General features: G+C 37.9%; 1 protein-coding gene across 7 annotated transcripts in view; it reads right to left on the bottom strand.

Moving 5' to 3' along the window:
* Positions 1-1,890: 1,890 nt before the first annotated feature.
* The window catches only part of CTNND2 (catenin delta 2), a 625,555-nt gene continuing 607,735 nt past the window's right edge, over positions 1,891-19,710 (bottom strand). For 4 of the 7 annotated variants that reach the window (XM_085220451.1, XM_085220453.1, XM_085220456.1 and 1 more), the window contains 5 exons: positions 16,182-16,308; positions 12,632-12,763; positions 8,599-8,676; positions 5,610-5,683; positions 1,891-3,085 (listed from right to left, as the gene is read on the bottom strand). In XM_085220451.1, the coding sequence (XP_085076577.1) occupies positions 2,825-3,085; positions 5,610-5,683; positions 8,599-8,676; positions 12,632-12,763; positions 16,182-16,308 (672 nt within the window). In that variant the 3' untranslated portion in view covers positions 1,891-2,824. The remainder of the gene's footprint in view (positions 3,086-5,609; positions 5,684-8,598; positions 8,677-12,631; positions 12,764-16,181; positions 16,309-19,710) is intronic. The other 3 variants (XM_085220452.1, XM_085220454.1, XM_085220457.1) reach the window with 1 other exon arrangement.

The following is a 19,710-nucleotide window of genomic DNA, read 5'->3' as shown; positions in this document are numbered from 1 at the left end:
GCATCATGATATATCCTGCTCAGTATGGCAGCAGTGTTGGATTTCCAAGCCTGGAAGAGAAGCCAGGTAATTCCACACCTTCTCAAAATGCAGTACAGCAAGAGTGAACAACGGTAGTAGGAGCACTTGCCACTACAGAAGAATGGAAACAAAGCAACACAAACTATAGACAAAAGATAATTTATGCCACTTCATCGGTCCAAAATGTTTCACTTGAGCAATGGTCAACATTTGACTGCAATTAATTTTCTGAGAGGAGCTGCAAGGGGGCAATGTGGGCATTTAAGTAGTTTGAAGAATGGAAATAAATCCAACTTACACTAACTTTCTGTCTAAAGAACTTTAACTAGAACCACAGGTCCCTTCGGCCTGTTTGTGGTCCTGCGGCTGGAGGCCTGCACGGATCTGGTGGTTATCAGACAGGCAAGAAGAACTTCAAGTTGAGAGTGACATTCTTTATTAAAAAAAAGCTTTTATACTGAAAATGTGCTTTGTTCAAAAGAGCACTGCAAATGTCACTTATCTTATTAAAATCAATGTAATAAATAAAATATAAACAACCTGTGTCCAAAACTATGAATAATATTTTCATCTACCTCACTATACATCTGGCCCACTGTGCCCCTCCCACCCACCCTTTTTTAAATGTTTTAAAATTTTTTTTGCATGCGATTTTTTTCCCCCTGTTTACTACAAAGAGCAGATAAGGTTACATATCGTACACTGGGAAAAGCTGCCAAAAAGATTAAACTCTAGTCCTAGATTATCGAAAAACCAATTCTACGTCACAACATCTGCCCGCACCAACTACTCGGTCTGTGTCCTATGGAGCAGGCGATGGTTTGTGAGAGACTTTTCCCCTTGCACACAGCCAAAGTGTGCCAGGTGATGGTGAGACTATTACACTGACTAACCACAGAAATGTTTGCAACCTAAAACAAATTCCTTAATTGTAATTTAAGCAATTTACAACTACTCCTTTTGTGTTGGGTCTTATTCCATGGAAACTGTATGCCAAACTCTTGGCTGAATGAAAGAAATGCTAGATTTTTTTTGTTTTTTTGTTTTTAATTTTTTAACTTCTTGAATCCCAAAAGCTAAGATTATTAGGCCAGCTATTCTGGACTCCCAGCCTAGTTTCCTTTCTTTTCCTTTTTGTTGTTGTTGTTGTTATTTTTTTTTTGTTTGTTTTTATTTTTTGAAAAAAAAGTCTCTGTTCCTTTTTTTTTTTTTCATTTTTTAAAATGTTTTTATTTTAAATGCACAGAAATGGTCAGTATCTTTCATATTTGAGGAATGTGTTTTGGGTGTCGGGTTTTCTTTTTGGCATGGGTTAAAGTAAATGATTGTCCTAATGGTTCATGAGTTGGACCCTTCTGTAGCCTGAAGAGTTTGGGCACTCCGGGCTTTAGCCTGCTGCGTCTTGGTTCTCCATTCCCCCAGGGAGATGGCAAGATCAAACTCTCTCTTCCTTGAGTATTTGCTGGTTGGTGGCTGGAAAGTAATGACATTTCTTTCCTCAAGAGAAGATCAAGAGATGCTATTTTAAAGGAAATGGCACCTGAGGGTGAAGGACTCAATGAAAAATATCCTACAACCCCTTCCTTTGCAAGTATGTGGCCTAACAGTTTTGAATTGCTATCTATGGTTAATAAAGTGAGTAAGAGAAAGCACATACTGGAGTTTCCACTGTTTAAAAAAACTGAAAATCAAACAAAAACTGAAGCTCGAACGAGAAAAACATTGGATGAAAATAGGTTTTATACCACACAAACGCACACACTCAAATACATACACACACACACAGAATACTATGCATACGTGGACACACACGAGTAAGAATGTATATTTGTATGGTAGATTCTTGGAAATAGACATTCTTAGCAAATATGGATGACAGATCAATTGTAATTTATTTCCTTTTAACACTGTATCATCATAAAGAAAACTGGTATAAATGAAAAAAATCTATTTCAAATATCTACATCTAAAATTTTAGGCAGTGAAAAAGCACTTTGTTGACAAGGAGTGTGGAATGATGAATGTTAATTGTCAGAAACTGCTGAATGCCTTTTTTTTTAGTTGCCACAAACAAATTCACATATCAGAACGAACAATACTGCTAAATATTCCTTTTTGTTTTTTTTTTTTTTCTTTTTCTTTTTTTTTTTTTTGTTAAAACGCACTGGGGAAAAGAAAAACAAAAAACTGGAAATTCATACATCTTTCAAAAATTGAAATTGAAGCAATATTTAGAACCATAGATGAAGAAACACTGTGGCATTGGTGTAATATACACAATGCACTTGTTTTTTTTATCTGTAATGTACATCAAATACTTTACAACAATGCATTAACAAAAGGCAAGAAACATCTTGCTGTACAGAGGAAACCCCAAATGCAACTTGAAGCCTAGAGTCACAATGAATGAGGATATTAAACAAAGTGTGAGAAGCTGTTCCCCATAAAGTATGTACGCTGCTCAGTTACTTGTGCTTAACTCTTGACCCACATCCACTGTCATAATCTCCCTCTTTCTTTCAGCCACATTCAATACACAGCAATGAACTTAAGACTACTGGCCAACACTAAAGTTGTCCTACACTGTAAAATATATATATAGTATATATATTTCTTTCTAATTACTCCAAGGTTTAGCTTTCATTTCTTTTAGCCTTCTAAAAAAATCTCTTAATTTTTTCCACACTGGTTATCTGGGCCTTCCTATGGAACAGGCTTTAACAAACTAAATTTGCAGGAAAAAAATGTCTTGTGGTATGCATGCACATGCACAGTTCCTGGAGCTTTTCTATCTGCCCAAGTCTCAAACCCAGGAGTCGGGAGAGGCTGGATAGTGGCTTGTTTCATAGTTAAGTTCACTATAGGGACGAGCAGCTGAATAGAAGTCGACGTAGTTGCCAGTTGACTTTAGTCCCAGGTGCATGTTGTATTCACTTGCAGGTGGACGATGATGCACTTGGTCCTCAAAGAAGGACTCATCATAGTTTCTGGTTGAATTCTGAAACGGCTGATATGGTTCATAATCTTTTCTGCTGGGCTCCTGTGGAACTGGCTGTGTTGAAACCTGAAAGACAGCAATATCCGCACCTCTTAGATACAACTTTCTGTGGGCAGGAGGGAAGAAAGAGTGAATCTCATTCTATGTTCACTGTGCTGGAAATGGAAACTTGGTCATTACTTAACGAATGCCCAAAGTAGCACTTAGAAGTGAATTAATTCCTCAGCTCTGCCTTGTCATTATATTCTTTACACTTTCATTTATTATTTCATTTTATTGCTGCTAACAGATGCTGGTTTATTTCAAATGTAATTAAAATCTGGTTCTGAGCAGTGCTGCTCACAGTAACTTTTAGTAAATATCATCTGTATACAGCTTTCTGACTATTTTGCAGCTATACAGTGCAAATATTGGTGGTAAAAATTCATTTTGGAAGAATCTGAATGGACAGTGTACGCACTCCAATATGCTTAACATTTTGCAACTTCCTTTGCCACAGAAGAGACTGGGTGACACCGTTGAGAGCTAAGTATAGCCTTCAGGGTACCAATATGAGAACATTTCAGACTAAGTCCCCTGAAGTGTATTCTTCTGCTACTGTTAAGTTGAACCAATTTCTTACCACTGCCTTGACACTTCATGTTGACAGTCTTGAGTTGCTACATTCCAGTAAGTTGCCTTGAGCTTGAAATATTTATGATATACAGAAAAAAGTCTCAAGTGGACCCCTAACCGAAGTTTGCTGTTAAGTTTTTTTCAGACAGCCATAGTGAATCTCAGTTTTGATATTTGGGACTTACTCGAAATGTGAAAATTATCATTTGCCAAGTATCTTAGTGGAACACTATCTTTCACTCTGCCATCTCCATGAAGATTGGGCAGGCTTTGTGACTGCAAAATGACACGGTCTTTCAGTCCTCAAATGCTGTCTTTTCCAGTGAGCCAATGTCCGTATCAGAAGACTTTCTGCCAAACCTGCAGACTATGCATGAGTTAGCCATGTCTATGTCCCAAACTGTTGGGTATTCTTTCAAAATGTCTGAATGGGACTCTATGAGTAACTTGCAAAAGACAGTCAGCATTCACTGCCTTTAACAGCTGTACAAGTGACCTTATAACACTGGTCACAACATGAAAATGGCAAAAGGGAGCCTAATAACTGTATTTTCTATTTCTAGCACCACTTCTGTCTAATGCCACATGTTCAAATACAGGTGTCTCCATTTGGACAGAAGAGAAAAATTACATACTAAGCAATCTGTTCATAAACCAGAAGGACATAGCCAGTCATATTTTTGAGTAGAAAGAAGACCAAATTACTATTTTGGGGTCCTTTATAAATAGAAACATTATTTATGATAAGTCAATCATAAACCTGACATTTCTTTGAGAAAACAAGTGAAAAAAGGTGGAAAAGTGGTGTTTTCCTTTTGCTCTCACTCTAAAAATCAAATTAGTTTATTTATGACTGCAGCCTGAGTGTACCAGCTGTTAAAATACCTCATACTCCTCCTTTCCTTAAACACTGTATTAATTAGAAGGACTTTTCTCTTTAAAGACCATAAAAGCAGAAATACCTTCATGCACTGAAGCGGTGCACACAAAGAATATGGTACACCACATGAAATACTGGCTAAGTAAAGAGCAAAACCAATACAAGGAAAATAGGGGCAGAACAGCAGAAACTCGCCTTAAGTTTGTGGATTCAAATTGAAATAACATTCATTGAAATTGAAATTTCAGGTAATCTAGTAAAAATTTTCAGGATTTTTTTAATCAGTTTCACCAAATATTCTTTTACTTTTCTGATACTACTCATCATTTGAGTAGTATGGTTAGGTTGTGGTTGGACTTGATGATCTTTAAGGTCTTTTCCAACCAGAGCAATTCTGAGTTTCTATGTAAAGTGCTTTTCTTAAGTGTTTTTGGCCTCCTACCTCTATTTGAAGAAGGATGTACAATGCATAGGGAAGCTGTGAAAATATTAAGGAACTGTGATAATTTATTATAAGATACAGTTGTGCAAAACAATGAAGCTACGCATATATACAGCCAATGCATATGTGCCTGTAAGAGATCATGTTGCTGACAAAATGCCTTAGCCTGTGAGCCAGACAGTGCCGAAGTAGCTTTCAATTTTATGACGGATACCCTCAAGCAGTGAGATGTGAATGCACTTCACCAAGTTTACTGGCACAGGACATCACCAGGTATTTGAAAAAGCAGAAGTGCCCATTATGTTAGCTTGGCCCTTGCAGTGTGCATCACACATCCAGAACTTTAAAGGCATGTAGGTCTCAAGCCTCTCTTGATTTCATTATGAGTGAAAGGCCTAGATGCTTTAAATAATTCTTGTGCATCTGCTGTCATAACCTGTTGGACATTTCTGAGACTTGGGCTGAAATTATGCATTAACATGAAGAATATAACTTGCCTTAAACCAGTGGAATTGCCAGCATGTGGTCAAGCATATGACTCATTTATTCTAACCTGGATTTTTTAATCCTTGTGATATTTTTCATAGTTTCCATACAAAATGTTACACTGACATCTTGCAGTCTAGAACAGCAATATATGTCTCCTTACTTACCTGGTTATGTTTGATATCTTCAGCAGGTGCACCGTAAGAATTTCTGTACAAAGTTGAGATTCCAGTGTTCTGAGCTGGAGAGAGAGAAACGGAAGGAAAAGCAGTTTTACCAGCTGTGCCTCTCTGGCCTCAAAATAAATTCTTAATCTTCATTTAATACTTGCATAGTGCTCATTTCCCTTACACAAAAATCTTTAAAAGCATCAGCAGTATTCTATTTTTTTTTTCTCTCTCACTAAACAGTATTAATCTTTGCTCTGGGGTACATGTATGTACGTGGTAAACACATTAATGGTAACAGGCACTATATCGTTTACCATCACACCTAAATCAACAAAATATTTTCATATACAGCTAGCATTCAGTAATATATTTCAGGTTATATGTGGGATTTTGTATAACACATATACTAAACAGGTAACAGCTGTAAATATTGGGATTAAGAAACATCTAACTCATTTCAGTTCAGTTGAACGTTGCACCAAATCCTGGATTACTTATCCAACAGTGCTGCTGTTATATTGTGAAATTGTTCATGGGAAAACAGATTAAATACAACTGATAAAATGATTTACGCAAAAAGTAAGTAGTTATACCGAAGATATTCTGGCCAAGACAGTCTCAAGTCCATGAACTGCAGTAATTTTCTTCTCAAATACCATACTACTAAAATGCATGGACAAAACTGAGCTATGAGTTTGAAATCAGAAGGGATTCTGAAGACAAAGATGACATTGTACTGTTTTGCTAAGAGTACTGAGTACCTGCCTAAAGAAACACATTCAAAACCAAGGATTTTTCTGCAAGGCTTTAACCTTCCCCGATCACCTTGATTTGAGTATCTAGCTGAAGCTCAGCTTGCTGATAGAACCAGAAATGTATACATTTCTCATATCTGAAATAATCTGATGGAAGGATGTCATGTAGTTGTTGGTGCACACTGTGCTCGCTGGATATGTTATTAACTTTCCAGATACTAGAACCAATGACTTGATAACTGCCACTGTGACTCTCACTGTAAAAGCATATGCCCAAAAAATAATTTTAAAACTTGAAGAGCAGTGAATCAGAGCATCAGTGGAACTGAAACAAGCTGCCCATTCAGCTTCTCTCAGGTCTCTGTGCAACTGTATGTTTTAGTACCTTCACAACTCAAAACTTGGAGGGCAGTACTAAAGGGCAGAGATGAAAGCTGGTGGTGGGATCCATGCTGGTCACATCACCAAGAAGAATCACAGTTACTGAAGAAGTAACCACTTTTTCTTCCTTTGGAAACCTGCTAGCATGGATCCCAGCACAGAAAAGTGCCTCTGCAATTCTTCTCCAGTCACTCTACCCACTATGGAGAAAGGAAGGAATGGCATGGTTATTAGTCAAAGCTGACTGTGAAGTGCCCATTCTGATCTCCACATCTGCTATAGGCACCATGCTGAAGGTAAAGCTTTTGACAGAGCTTGGTGCACTATTCCATGTTGTCACTTCACTGATCACAGGTGGTGTTCTTAAAGATCTCCAGGATGATCTTGAAATGGGATGAAGACTGGACCTATATGACGGGGTGATGATCCTTACCAGCTGGAAAAAAAATCAGCCCCCTCCCCCCTGCTTTTTTCACTGTTATCTAGTAGAGGTGAAGAAACTCTTAGTTCTTGATGTGCTGGATGCAGTTACTAAGACAGTGAGTAGTCCTGTGTAGGAAATGGAGCAGAGATCCAGGGGTCTCCAAGTAGTGCACTGGGATCCTTTATTTGAAACTAAGAATATAAACTCTGGCAACGGACAGTGGTTGTTTGTTTTTTTTTTTTGGTGGCAAGTATTCCCAGTTCTGTGTGCAAGCAGGTGGTAACAGATGGAAATGATGACTGCTTGGATAGTTCATCTGTGGCCATAGATGTTAGCATAGAAGTGTCAGTCTACAGAGGTTCCCCTTTCAAGTTGTTTCATTAAACTTGATTGATTTGTGAGGCTTGACAGTTGTTATTTCAGTATTTTTTATGAATTCCAGCTGCATCTTCTGGTTAGTGTTTCAAATTCTCATTCTGATGACAGACTTTGGTGTTGAAGGAGCCAAGGAGCATGCATGAGCATTATTGTGTAAGGTGCTTCTCATGCAACTGTGGCAACTGAGCAATGTGGTGCTCAGTAGTGCCAGATAATTTGGTGGTACCATCTTTTTTTATGCTGGTTTTCTGACTTCCCTGCTTGCCCCATGATGTGCTAGAAGAAGCTTGCTTGAACAATACGGAAATGATGATGTGCTGGACTTTCATAAATAGGGAAGAGCTTCTTGTAACCCTTCTTTTTTTAATGTATATAAATCTAAAGATAAGCAGGATTGAAGATCCAGACATGCAAGTTTTCAGACAGAAATAACTGAAAGTACAATACTATTCATAGTTATTTGTCAAGAATAAAGAGTAGTATAAGATGCAAATCTGAGGATTTTATGGAGAATCTGAAGAACAGCGGACTGGACACATGCCAATTCACAGTGTTCCCACAGGCAATCAGAGAGACTCTTAGGAGGGCCACAGCCTTTCAATTTTTTTTATAGGCAACTAAAAGAGCACAAGGAACCCGTGTGCCCCTAATAGTCATAATTATTAAAAAAATAGGAACAGTTCAGAGTTGATGCATAGCTCTCAACCACAGTACTGTGAAATTGGTTGTATACCACAAGCCAGATTAAAGACTTGCAGTCTCCCAGATCACAGATTCCGTGATGGAAGAAATGGATAGTCTCTGCATAATGGAAGGTCTGCATTGCTGATTTCACTGCGGTCATATGCAAGCAAACTGTGGTATTCTTTTCTTAACGTGATTAAAAGGAGTACAATGACACATCAAATGCTTTGAAATGAACGCCAAGAGTTCACAAACAAGAAATCTTGGCTTAGTCTAGCTGAGAGGATGAGATAACTCTGTCTCAGGAGGAAATGTAAGCCAAGCAATGTAGCTGCCACTAATGCATGCAGCCCCACTCCAGTACCTGCTTCGGAACACGCAGGCGGCATTCCTGGGAACTCCATTCCTGCTGTGCCATGCTTCAGTGAGCAGCTGACTCTTGCTGTCCAAAAGCAGGGGGTGAATATAAAAGAAAGAAGGGAGAGGATGAGCCCGATGAAAGGAAAAATATTTGGGTGGCTAGTATCTGATGTTACATGTGTCATCATAGTAAAATGATCACAGAGAAAGAGAGTTAATCAAACTTTTTAATACACGGCAAAGGAAAGAGGTACAAAGAGCAGGAGACAGAGGTTTTCCATCAAACGTGTTTCCTTACAGAGAGGTGAGAATTGTCGCTGAAGATAAACCGACTCTAGAATTGATGAGTGTGTGCATCTGTATTTTATGCAGTATCTAAACAACAGCACAAGATAGTACTGAAAAGGTACTTTTTACTGGGCAAAATAGTGACAGTTCTGAAGTGAATACTATGATACGCCTGCAGTAGTTTGTGGTTGTGTAGTATAAAGAACATTAGAGAAAAATACCTTACTTTATTATTTTCCCCAGTTTTCAAGGTGATATTGATTAAAAAAAAAATACAAGTTTCCCTTGGCCACCTTCTCCAAAGCTTACAGCAGCTCTGAGAATTATGTCACTCAGTGGTTTATGTGACAAAGTTATCATTGATTGAAGCCCTCCCCACGTATCTCAGTCCCTTGATTTGTGGCTTAACATTCAATTTCCAGCTCCTAAGCGTACCCATTCAGAACACATTTACAGGCAGTTTGAAATAATAAGGTGCTAACCTTTTGCACTCACAAACACTGACAGACACAAGAAAGGAAAGATCAATCGGGCAGGCAGTCATCCTCAAATGGTATTGCTTAACCTGCTCTTCCTACTACGATCAACAGGACTCTATTTTCTAAAATTTAATTCAAGACAGTGAAGGAAAATGCTTCCGTTTCTCACAAATGTCACTTAACAGAGATCACTGCCTGTCATTACCACCGCCACCTTCATTTATGGTGAAAGGGCATGTCAAAAGATTACAGTTTTATTGTGGTTTCTTAAAGTAATAAGGAGTTCAAGTCACCTGAGTATCTCTAGTATTTTAACAGTTGGGGGTTGTGTTCAGAATGTGCAAGTCAGTTCAAATAAGAAAAGTACAGATGAAAGATTACTGACAAGCAACATAATAAATTAATCACAAGGTATTTCTGCTGGTGGAAGTGAAGATGTAGGGTGCAGACTGTGATGCACATACTGGTACAGAAAGTGTACTAACAAAGTCCCGTAACAGTATACAGTAGGCTTATCTTCTCTGTTCTGAAGGAGAACACCAAGGCATAAATAACGTTACCACATTCATTTACAGCTCCTTTTAAAAAAAAGAATAGAATAGTTTTTGTCTTAAAAATATACTTTAGGTGATAAAATTTTATTATTGGTTATTATTTTCTACAGAAAAGAGAAGATGGACTGTAAATATACACAGCATCATAAACCTGTGAAGTGAGGAGGGCAATGGAAACTTTGATATTGTTCCCCTATTTTTTAGCTGTCCTTGTGAAATCAATGTAAGTTATCATTTTCAGCCGAATTGTTTACTTCATAGATTCTCCATTTTTTCCCAGAGGTTTCCTGACAGCTCTCCACGATGGCAGGAAGCCAGCATTTTTACCTCAAAAATCCATCAAAAAAACCTTCATTTCAGTCTTAGCCAAGAGGTCATAAAATTTTTGAACTATAAACTGAGAAGAGCTTTGAAGAAGAGCATGGAGACAGGTGTAGATAAATTGGGACTACTGCTGTTGCATTCCACATTCTGTAAATCTGTAAGTCAAAAAAAGCTTTGTGCAATATATCAGCTTGGCACAAAACACAAGAGCAGTTCAGTATATGTATACGCCAGGTGGAACTTGAAAAAACATTTATCTAAGTCCCATAGGCTCTGTGGAGGTATTAACTGCAATGCATTATTTGATGCATACAACGAAATATAGGAATTGGAATGAATTTGCTATGCAAACTTACAAAAGACCACAGAAGTAAGGCCAAAATGTCTCACAATTAAAGTCATAAGTTTCATATTGTTCTTTAATGAAATGTTTATTATTTAATCAGCTACAGATATGTTACACACATTTCACATCAAACGTTGACAGTGCAACTCCTGTCATTTTCTGTTCTTAAAATGATGTTTAATTTGAGCTCTGACGAAATGAGCAGAGATTTAGTGACCTGAAAGACAAAGAAAGTGATTTGTTAATTTCATATTCATTTATACAATGGCTATACAAGATTTTGAAACATTATAAAGCTTATAAGTTTGACTGTTTTTGATTTTTCTCACTGAGCTCAATAGTTGGAAAAAATACCAATAGGTGAGCGTGATGCTGAGAGTCTCGAGTGCTCTTATTAAGAACCACTCCAAAAGATCAATAAAAACATACAAAATACAAACAGATATGAAAAGAAAACAGGATGCAAAAATCACAGTGGAGCAAAGGTTGCTGGGAAAGCACAAACCTCATGTTCCTAAAACTGCACAGATACAGCAAGGACATAAGGGAGAACAAAGACACTACAGTAAATGGTAAAATAAAAAGAGATGGGGAAAAAGACATTTTTTTGAAGTGGGGAGAGAGAAATGAAAGAATAAGTAACGAACTGCAAGGAAGCACAGCAACAGTGCAAGGAAGTTTTTCCACACGGAAATCCATTTTTGAGAACTTTCAAATATAATCTGGTTGTCTGAATTTGCAGACACAGATAGGGTGAAATACTAATGTTTCTGCAATTCTTACTCAGATTCCTTCTTCATGAAAGTGCTGAAAAGAAACGAAGTCCTGTCCTTTATAACCACACAAGTAATGGCCACTGAAGTGTTTTAGAGAATCCTCTCATGTGACTATGAAACACCCAAAATGTTACAGATACTTTAAATACAGTACCTTGATTGAATTTTCTTTAGTTTCGTTGGTATCCTGCGGAGGTGATTCAGGACATTCGATTCGGTGGTTTCCATATGCTCTTCAGTGTCATTCCTCTTCTTCAGACTTTCACTTTCTTGCTAATTCGGCATTGCATTTTCACCCAAGTTCAAAGACTGGCCTTTAGGTTGTGATTGCACAATGGTGTATAGCAGAATAGATGCTGTGTGAGTAGTGTCATGTGCTGAAAGTGGACACTAGCATGGATGGCTTGAAATCTAATCAGCATGTTTCTGATGCCCCTGTGAGCTTAAGAACCCAAACCAACCCATTCTGGCATTCTCTGAGCAAGACCCTTGCAGAGGGAATGGAAAAAGGCAAGAGGCATTCAAAAAGTGCAGAATGACTCCTCAATGTAAATTTTTTACAAGGGAGCATTTGGTGGAGTGGACACTATGATGCTCAGTACAGTATAAATATAACTTAATACCCACCAGAGCTTATATAAGCCTGTGTAATGGTGATAGAGATCGACACATATTTTGCAGAGAACTAAAGAAGAGGCACAATTCTAGCCAAAGTAGTCAATGTTTCTTAATTACTGAAATGCTAACAGGTGAGTGAGCTCACTAAGGGAGAAAGGCCTTCAATGAAACCTGCAAAAGATGGTAATACATATGCCAAGAAAATTGTTAAATTTTAAATAGTCTTTCCAAACTGCTAGGGAATTTCCTAGCAATGAGTGACATATAAAAACATCTAACTTGTCCCACAGAGCCATTCCCTGCAAAAGACTAGCATCAGTGACCACCATACATGCTCAGCCACAGTCACGCTCACAGAAACAGCACCAGTTAATACAAGGTGGATTTATCCACTTTCTTCAGAAAAGAGAACAAAATTAAAAAGAAATGTACAAATATTCTTAGAGACTTTTTTGTTATGAAGAATCGCGGTCTTCACAAATCATTTTCACAGAGCTTTGAATTCACTAAGATCAAGCACTTTTTCAGTTTTATTCTTCAAAGTTGCTAAACTTTGGCACAAACCAGAGCAAGTCAACTCTTCAGCCAAGCCTATTAAATCGGCCATCTATCATCGCTGATTTTTACATGTGCTATGTAAGCATAATCTCACCTGTCATGGTGTCTTTCCTAGAAGTGTGTTCTCCCTTACTTCCATGGTAAGTGGCGTTTGTTCCAGTTGATTCATAGTCTGTTTTCCTTTCTTTTAGGCTGATCATTTCCCGAGGTGAGGCTGGGGCACTTGCTAGATCATAAAAATGGATTTAGGTTTTTTAAGCACATCATCACTGAATGTACTGTTCAATTCTAGAGTAAACATCACAGTAAAGTATATATTTGCTAGTAGGCTACTGTTCAGCTGTTTGAAGAAACACTGTCACATTATGAAAGGAAAAGTGTTGTTATTTCAAATTCAGGACAAATGCATTAACGGGACTATCAATTCCAAACATCATTTTCTCTTTTCACTTACACTCAACATCTAAGATGATCATTACAAAAAACTACAACAACAGCAATAATAATAATAATAAAAACCAACAAATTTCCCATAGCATTTCAATTTCTCTAATGTGTCAAAACTTCTCAGTGTAGCTAATTCACTTTTTTTTTTTTTCTTAAAATGGTCAATTCTTTTCTGTTTAAAAGACCCTTAACTTTCAACTGAGTAGAAAAATCCTTATAAAAGGAGATAAAGTGTTTTCCTCCCTTCTCTGTTGAAAATAAACAAGCCTTGAAATAATTCTGGGGGGAAAAGAAGAAAATAAAGCTGTTTTTTCATAGAATACATACAAGAAAGAATATCTAACACTTAAAAGTAACTTAAATAATTTCTCTGTCATTAACTATCTAAGTACAGTTGGCATTAAAACAAAATTTCTTTCATCACGTGCTGTGAAACTCTGCAAGCGTTCAGAGGCTGATACAGCTGAAAGAAGGGGGTTGGGGGACAATGTCATGGGAACAGCTGGCTCATGGGGTTGTTTCACAACTGACTGAGCTTCAGAAGCCAGTAAGAAAGAGTCTGACTGAAACGTGGTCTAGCTAAAAGTGGGGAAGTGAAAAATGACTAAGAAATTGGGCTTGTATGTGATTCTCACACACTGAAGAATGTGAAGGTGATGAGTGGTGTTGATCACAAAGACTCACAGCTTGTGATGCTATGAAAGGAAAAAGAGAAAAGCTGGGACAAAAATAGCAGATTTCAAATAAACTATTTTTGATACATTCAGATGTTGGTAGATACAATGCACTTTCCCTGTTGGGGAGGGGAGGAGAGGGAAGGTAGTACAAAGTCAGTAGCAGAACACCCTAGAGTTAGTAAAAGCATATGGTAAAAAAATAACTGAACTTTTGGTGGTTGTTTCCTCATGCTTCCTGGCTGCCACCCAGACAGTCAATATGATAAAATAATCTCCAGAGCAATAACATCTTTTCGCTGAAATTGCAGAGCAGACATGGGACAGATGGCTTTCTTATGAAGCCATCAAAACTGGGGATTGCTTTTAAGTTGCTTGTCAACGGTATGTAATTCTGAAGGTGATAAAAGTATTAACTATGAAGAAACATGACATGACATTAGATTACCAAATCAGCTAATGGGAGCTTGACTTAAGCAGGGGACAAAACAGGATGCAAACCTTGAAAAGGTAACTAACACTTGCATGCATTTTGTTTCCCATAGTCTAGTAATACTTTTAACAATCTGCTGTTTCGAATAAAATTGACTGACAAGGAAAAAAACATTTCTCTGTTCCCTGTATAAATTGTACCTCTCCTCATATGTTAGAACAATGGCTTTTTGGTAAGTGTTAAAATATAGAACTGTCCTCCTCTAGAGTTCTTATTGGAAGTAGACATACATTCATTACTTTACATTAGACTAAGAAGTAATATCAAGTTTTTCTGTTACTATTTTTAAATTACACACAAAAAGACAGAACTCGTCAAGCTAGTTAAAAGCACTGCATCACCAAGTCCTTGGGATGAACGGAACATTATGAGTTCATTTACTTCAGCCTTTTACTCCAAGGTAGTAGACACTATACCAAAATAATTTTTGACAGATTTGTCTGAAACTAAAGATCTCTGATGACAAAAACCAAGTAATTGCTCCAAGCAGTCTATTACAATGCTTTGTTTCTCTGCCATTAGGAAATGTTCCCTGATGTCTAGCCTGACTCCTTGCTGCTCATTATTTGTCTTCTATGAAAGCAGAGAAAGTTCATAGCATGCCTCTTTGCAGCTGCCTATTACATGTCTGAAGCCTTGGTATGTATCTCTTCTCACTTGTCTCCGAGTTAAAAAATTACAGTCCATTCAGTGTGTCTTCATACTCTGATCTCTCCATCTCCTCATTCATGTTTGCAACTGACAAAAATCCCTAAGTCATTTCTAATGCAGTTTCATCTAGCCAGATTTCCCCTTATAATCTATTTGTAAGGAATAAGATCTTTTCAGACAGTAGCTTCAATTTCTCAGGACAACTCTGAATTCTAACAGTGCTCCCCATATAAGGTGAGTCTCTTCTAGACTTATGCCACCTGCAAAGTTCACAGGTATCCTCTATGTATTACATTTCTGGACTGTTTACTAGCTTGCCCTGGCTTGCCTATAAAAATAATGAGTGAAATAGTCTCTCAGATCAGTGTTGATTTTGTCTGCCGTCTATTTCTTTAAACAAAGCCTTACAACCATATCGTAGAAGAAATTTAGATGGAATAGTAAGAACGGTAACTCTCACTGGGGTGTACTTACAGCCACATTTTCAAACTTCCTCAGTGGTTTCTCGGCAGGACTAAGATACAGCTTATAGATAATTAACACAACTATTTTCCTAGAAACACAACTACTGTATGATGCTGATGGCAATAACCAGTTTGGTAAATTTTAATCTAAAACTACTGGTATACCTATGTAATGGCAGGATTTGATTGAACAAGCAGTGAAATGCACACTGAAAGTCTGTCTGTTTTAACTGTTAATCTTAAAATACTGAGCCTGTTTTAACTAGACAGGATATATTTTATCTTAGAATAAGCTCATGAAAAAACGCCTAGATTACTGAGCAGAAAAACAAATTAACATCAGTACAAGTTGCCATACTTACTTTAATTCATTACAGAGATCATACAGAATTAATGGCAGCTGTTCTAAATGTACCATCAATATTACACGAAGACCTGCAGTCAAACTTTTTTAAAACTTGCAACTTGTATATGCAAGCATATGCACATTTATGTACATATACACACATACACATACAATCAGAATAAAAGCTGGCAGGAATAATGTGGATCTTTCGATTTCTGCCACAACATAAGAGATTTCATGACTAGCAAAACGTAGCAGAATTTCCTTGTGCTAACAGTAGAATTAATTGTTCTTGAGATCTAGTTATCTAATCTAAATCAGGAAAACACTGCGTAGTAATTCATAACAAAAAGTTAAGTAATCTCTCTGCTGTAGAACTTTATGAAATGTCCTGCAAAGTAAAGTCATTCCTGTTTTCAATGGATAGTTCAGATACGAGCAAAGACTGTACCTTGCGCCCTTCCATTATTGTTAATAACATTGTTTAACATCAGACATTGCTTAAAGGAGGCAAATGACAGTAATTGATTATTTCAGCATTTACTTTGGTCCTGGGAGCTTGCTCTTACCTGAGCGGTTGTTAGGAGACATGCGCACGGGAGAGATGGAGGGCGTGCGTGATGAAGAGTATGGTCTTTGCCGATCTCTTTCTATCGTTGAAGATGAGGCTACAAAGTGATACTGTGACCATCCGTCCTGCAACATCAAACATTATGACAGCAATCAGCAAAAACAGCATATGGTGTTTTTCCTCACTGTTCTTCATTATTAAGTACAGAGCATTTTCCTACATATTCTATTTTTTACTGCTTATACACAGTGGGTTACTCTCTTTTTCCAGTGGTTGGGTGACAAATACTCTCAGCGGTGCCAGATTCAATATACCGACTGTACTGACATACAAAAAGAACAATTTTAAAATGCAGTAATTTCTGTAAAGTACTCTATTCCAGAAAAACTCAAGTTATGAAAACACTGGATAACATCTTATTTTTTTTTTCCTTGCCTCTACTTTAGATAGATAGGTTAGATAGGTCAGATAATAGGAAGAAGTTTTTCCCACAGAGGGTGGTGATGCACTGGAACAGGTTGCCCAAGGAGGTTGTGGATGCCCCATCCCTGGAGGCATTCAAGGCCAGGCTGGATGTGGCTCTGGGCAGCCTGGTCTGGTGGTTGGCAACCCTGCACATAGCAGAGGGGTTGAAACTGGATGATCTTTGAGGTCCTTTTCAACCCAGGCCATTCTATGATTCCATGACACTATGATTCTTTCACATTTTAGATGACATTCTGGCTACAAAAATATTCCAATTCATGAAGCTACCTTTTGTTGCAAGTTCTTGCTTTAAGTCATTTCTGTCTTCCTATATCAACTTTAGTAAGAGGAAGGTGAAGCTACCACATTATCAAAATTGATGTAAACATTTGAGTTTAGTAAGATACATTTCATGCCCATTTGTTCACACTGAGCGATAAAAATCAATGCATTTTCTTCACTGCATTTTTTCCCAAGTTGTACAGAGTGAAATTCCATTCCCTGTATGTAAAACTGTGGTAACGGTGATGCATTTTTTTAAAAAAGAAACAAAGCGATAGAAATGTTAGAAACAGCTACTTCAGAAATAAAAAGAGTTAATTCCTCCACAGTTTATTATTGTATTATTATAACAGAATGTAATGCTCCTAAATAATTAGCTTTATAACTTGTAAATATCATGAAAGAATAAATGGACTTTTACTAGTACTCTTATTAAACTACAATATTTCAGATGCCTTAAAATATTTTCATGTTGAAATTGGTTTTATCACTACTTAGTTTTAAATCTAAATCTATAACACAGGTCGATCCTGTTTGGTCTTGGGCTGAAGGGCTTTTAGGCTGAAGGGCATTTACAAACACCCACTTTCTGCTATGCTTCATGGATATCGAGTCAAGGAACTGGCATGGTGCTAAACATGGCTTTGCAGTGAAATGCTGGATGTAAGCAAACACTAAAATACTGCAACCCCACCCACCCCCACAACCAGCAGGAGTTCTACTCTTGCTTATAGAAAACTAACTCTGCTTGACTGCAGAAGGACATTTCCCTGGGCTGCCCCTGATCCCCAGCTCTGAGGCCCACCCCTCCCATTGGGCCCATCACAGGCACACAGCTCTCCCAGCTGCAGCAGGGAAAGGCTCAAAGACACCTTTTCCACTTTCAAGAAAGAGAACTCTGCAACAGTGTGGCAAACGTCTCTTTTAATAGCAGCAGGAGGAAGGAAGGCATTCACATTTGATGCAGAGGGAAATGCTCTGATAGGAGAGAGAGACTTGACACCTAGCTACAGGTTCCAAACATCTGTACTCCCTATAGAATGCATTTCTATGTAGGTCAGTCTGAAAGTAATGCCTCCTTTTTGCTTCTATGGAAACTACAGCACAATAACACTGTTTGACAGAGCAAGTTCTCAGCTACAGAATGCTATTCTTCCACAATCACTACCATTAGTTCTGCATTTTTGCCAATGATGAACAAGAGCCTGCATGCTGTGCTCGTAAAAATCTGCACCAGTGGAGGTGACCAACTGTTTCAACATTGCTATGATGGCGTCATAGCATCCTCCATCATCTCAAACAGATGGAAGTCAGAAGGCATCAAATCCGGACTATACAGTGGGTGTGGTAGGACAGTCCAGCCAAGAGAGGCAATGTACTCCACAGTCTTCAAACTGACATGGGGCTTGGTGTTATCGTATTGCGAGAGAATGGTTGTTTTCTTTTCTGGGCTGGCTCTGGAAGTTTGAGCCTTCAGCTTAGTTATTGTTGCAGTGTAGCAGCAAGAGTCAATGGTTTGTCCAGATTCCGGGAAATCCAGAAAAATCATCCCTTTCCTAGTGCAAAAGACAGCACACATTACTTTATGTGCTAAGGGCTATGTCTTGAACATTTCCTTCCATGGGGAATTAACATCATCACTCCATGTACTGCTGTTCTGCCTCCAGCTCATAGTGGTGACACCCTGTCTCGTCACCAGTAATGATGCAATCCAGTAAATTGTCACCTTCAGTCTCATACAGCTTCAATAGGTCAAACTTGCACAAGGTATTCCTTTTCTTCCTGTGTGTGCATTCATGTGACTCATCTGGTACAAAATGTGTAATACATCAACATTACCATCATCATTTCCAATGTATTGAAGCTGATATTCAGCTCCGTACCAAGTTTCCTGGTTTGCGCTGATGAGCTCATCAAGACATTTTTCGTTTAGTGCTGTGACAGCTGTGCATGGCTGTCCAGAATGTGGCTTGTTTTTCACAGTGCCTTCACCACTGCTGAAACACGTCACTCATCACCTTGCTGTGCTCACATCCAGTGGTTGGTCTCCATAAATGTTCAGTAATCATTCATTTATGGTATCAGTGGGTGCCATTTTCTCAGTTCAGTTTCACATCTTTGCTTCAGATGCCATCTTTCCATGTCAGATGCCATTCTGTCAGACTGTCCCTCTGCTACCATCTGTCATATGGCAACAAAATGGAATGGAATATTGTTGGGAAGGTTCAGTCTCTACTGCCATACCACCAATATTCACCTCTGACATTGTGGGCCAAAATAATAAAATAGGAGGCATTACTTTCAGAGCAGTCCTTGTATAAACATCCGTATTTCTCAGTCACAAGTTGAAAAGAAAAGGAAGAGGGAAATGTAAGCCATGGCTTTTGTAGTGCGGTTATTAATTTCTCTGAAATGGGCAGTAAGTGTTTATCCATTGCGGTCAGTCATTTTAATGACATCTCCCTGAACTGCTTCTTACATTTCATAGCAATCACATAATAAAACATGAGGAAGGAAAAGGTAACTAATAAAATATATTTATATATATATACATATATTAAATATGATTTTTTTAGAAAAAGAAATAATCTTTAATACTATTCTCTTAAGCCACAAATTTCTGTATCTAATCTTTCGTTTCCAAGAGGCCACATCTGCACAGGTCAGGTTCTCCAAACAAGAAAGAGGACCAATGAGAATACTAAAAAAAACATGTTTAAAGTCCTACACATTTATTGTTGAATAACATTGGAAATTATTAGAAACTTTTCAATATTTAC

This window comes from Meleagris gallopavo, chromosome 3 (genome assembly GCF_905368555.1).
Source record: "Meleagris gallopavo chromosome 3, MGAL_WU_HG_1.1, whole genome shotgun sequence".
NCBI lineage: Eukaryota > Metazoa > Chordata > Aves > Galliformes > Phasianidae > Meleagris > Meleagris gallopavo.
The sequence above is the reverse complement of the archived record's forward strand: the minus strand, read 5'-3'. Positions and strand labels throughout refer to the sequence as shown.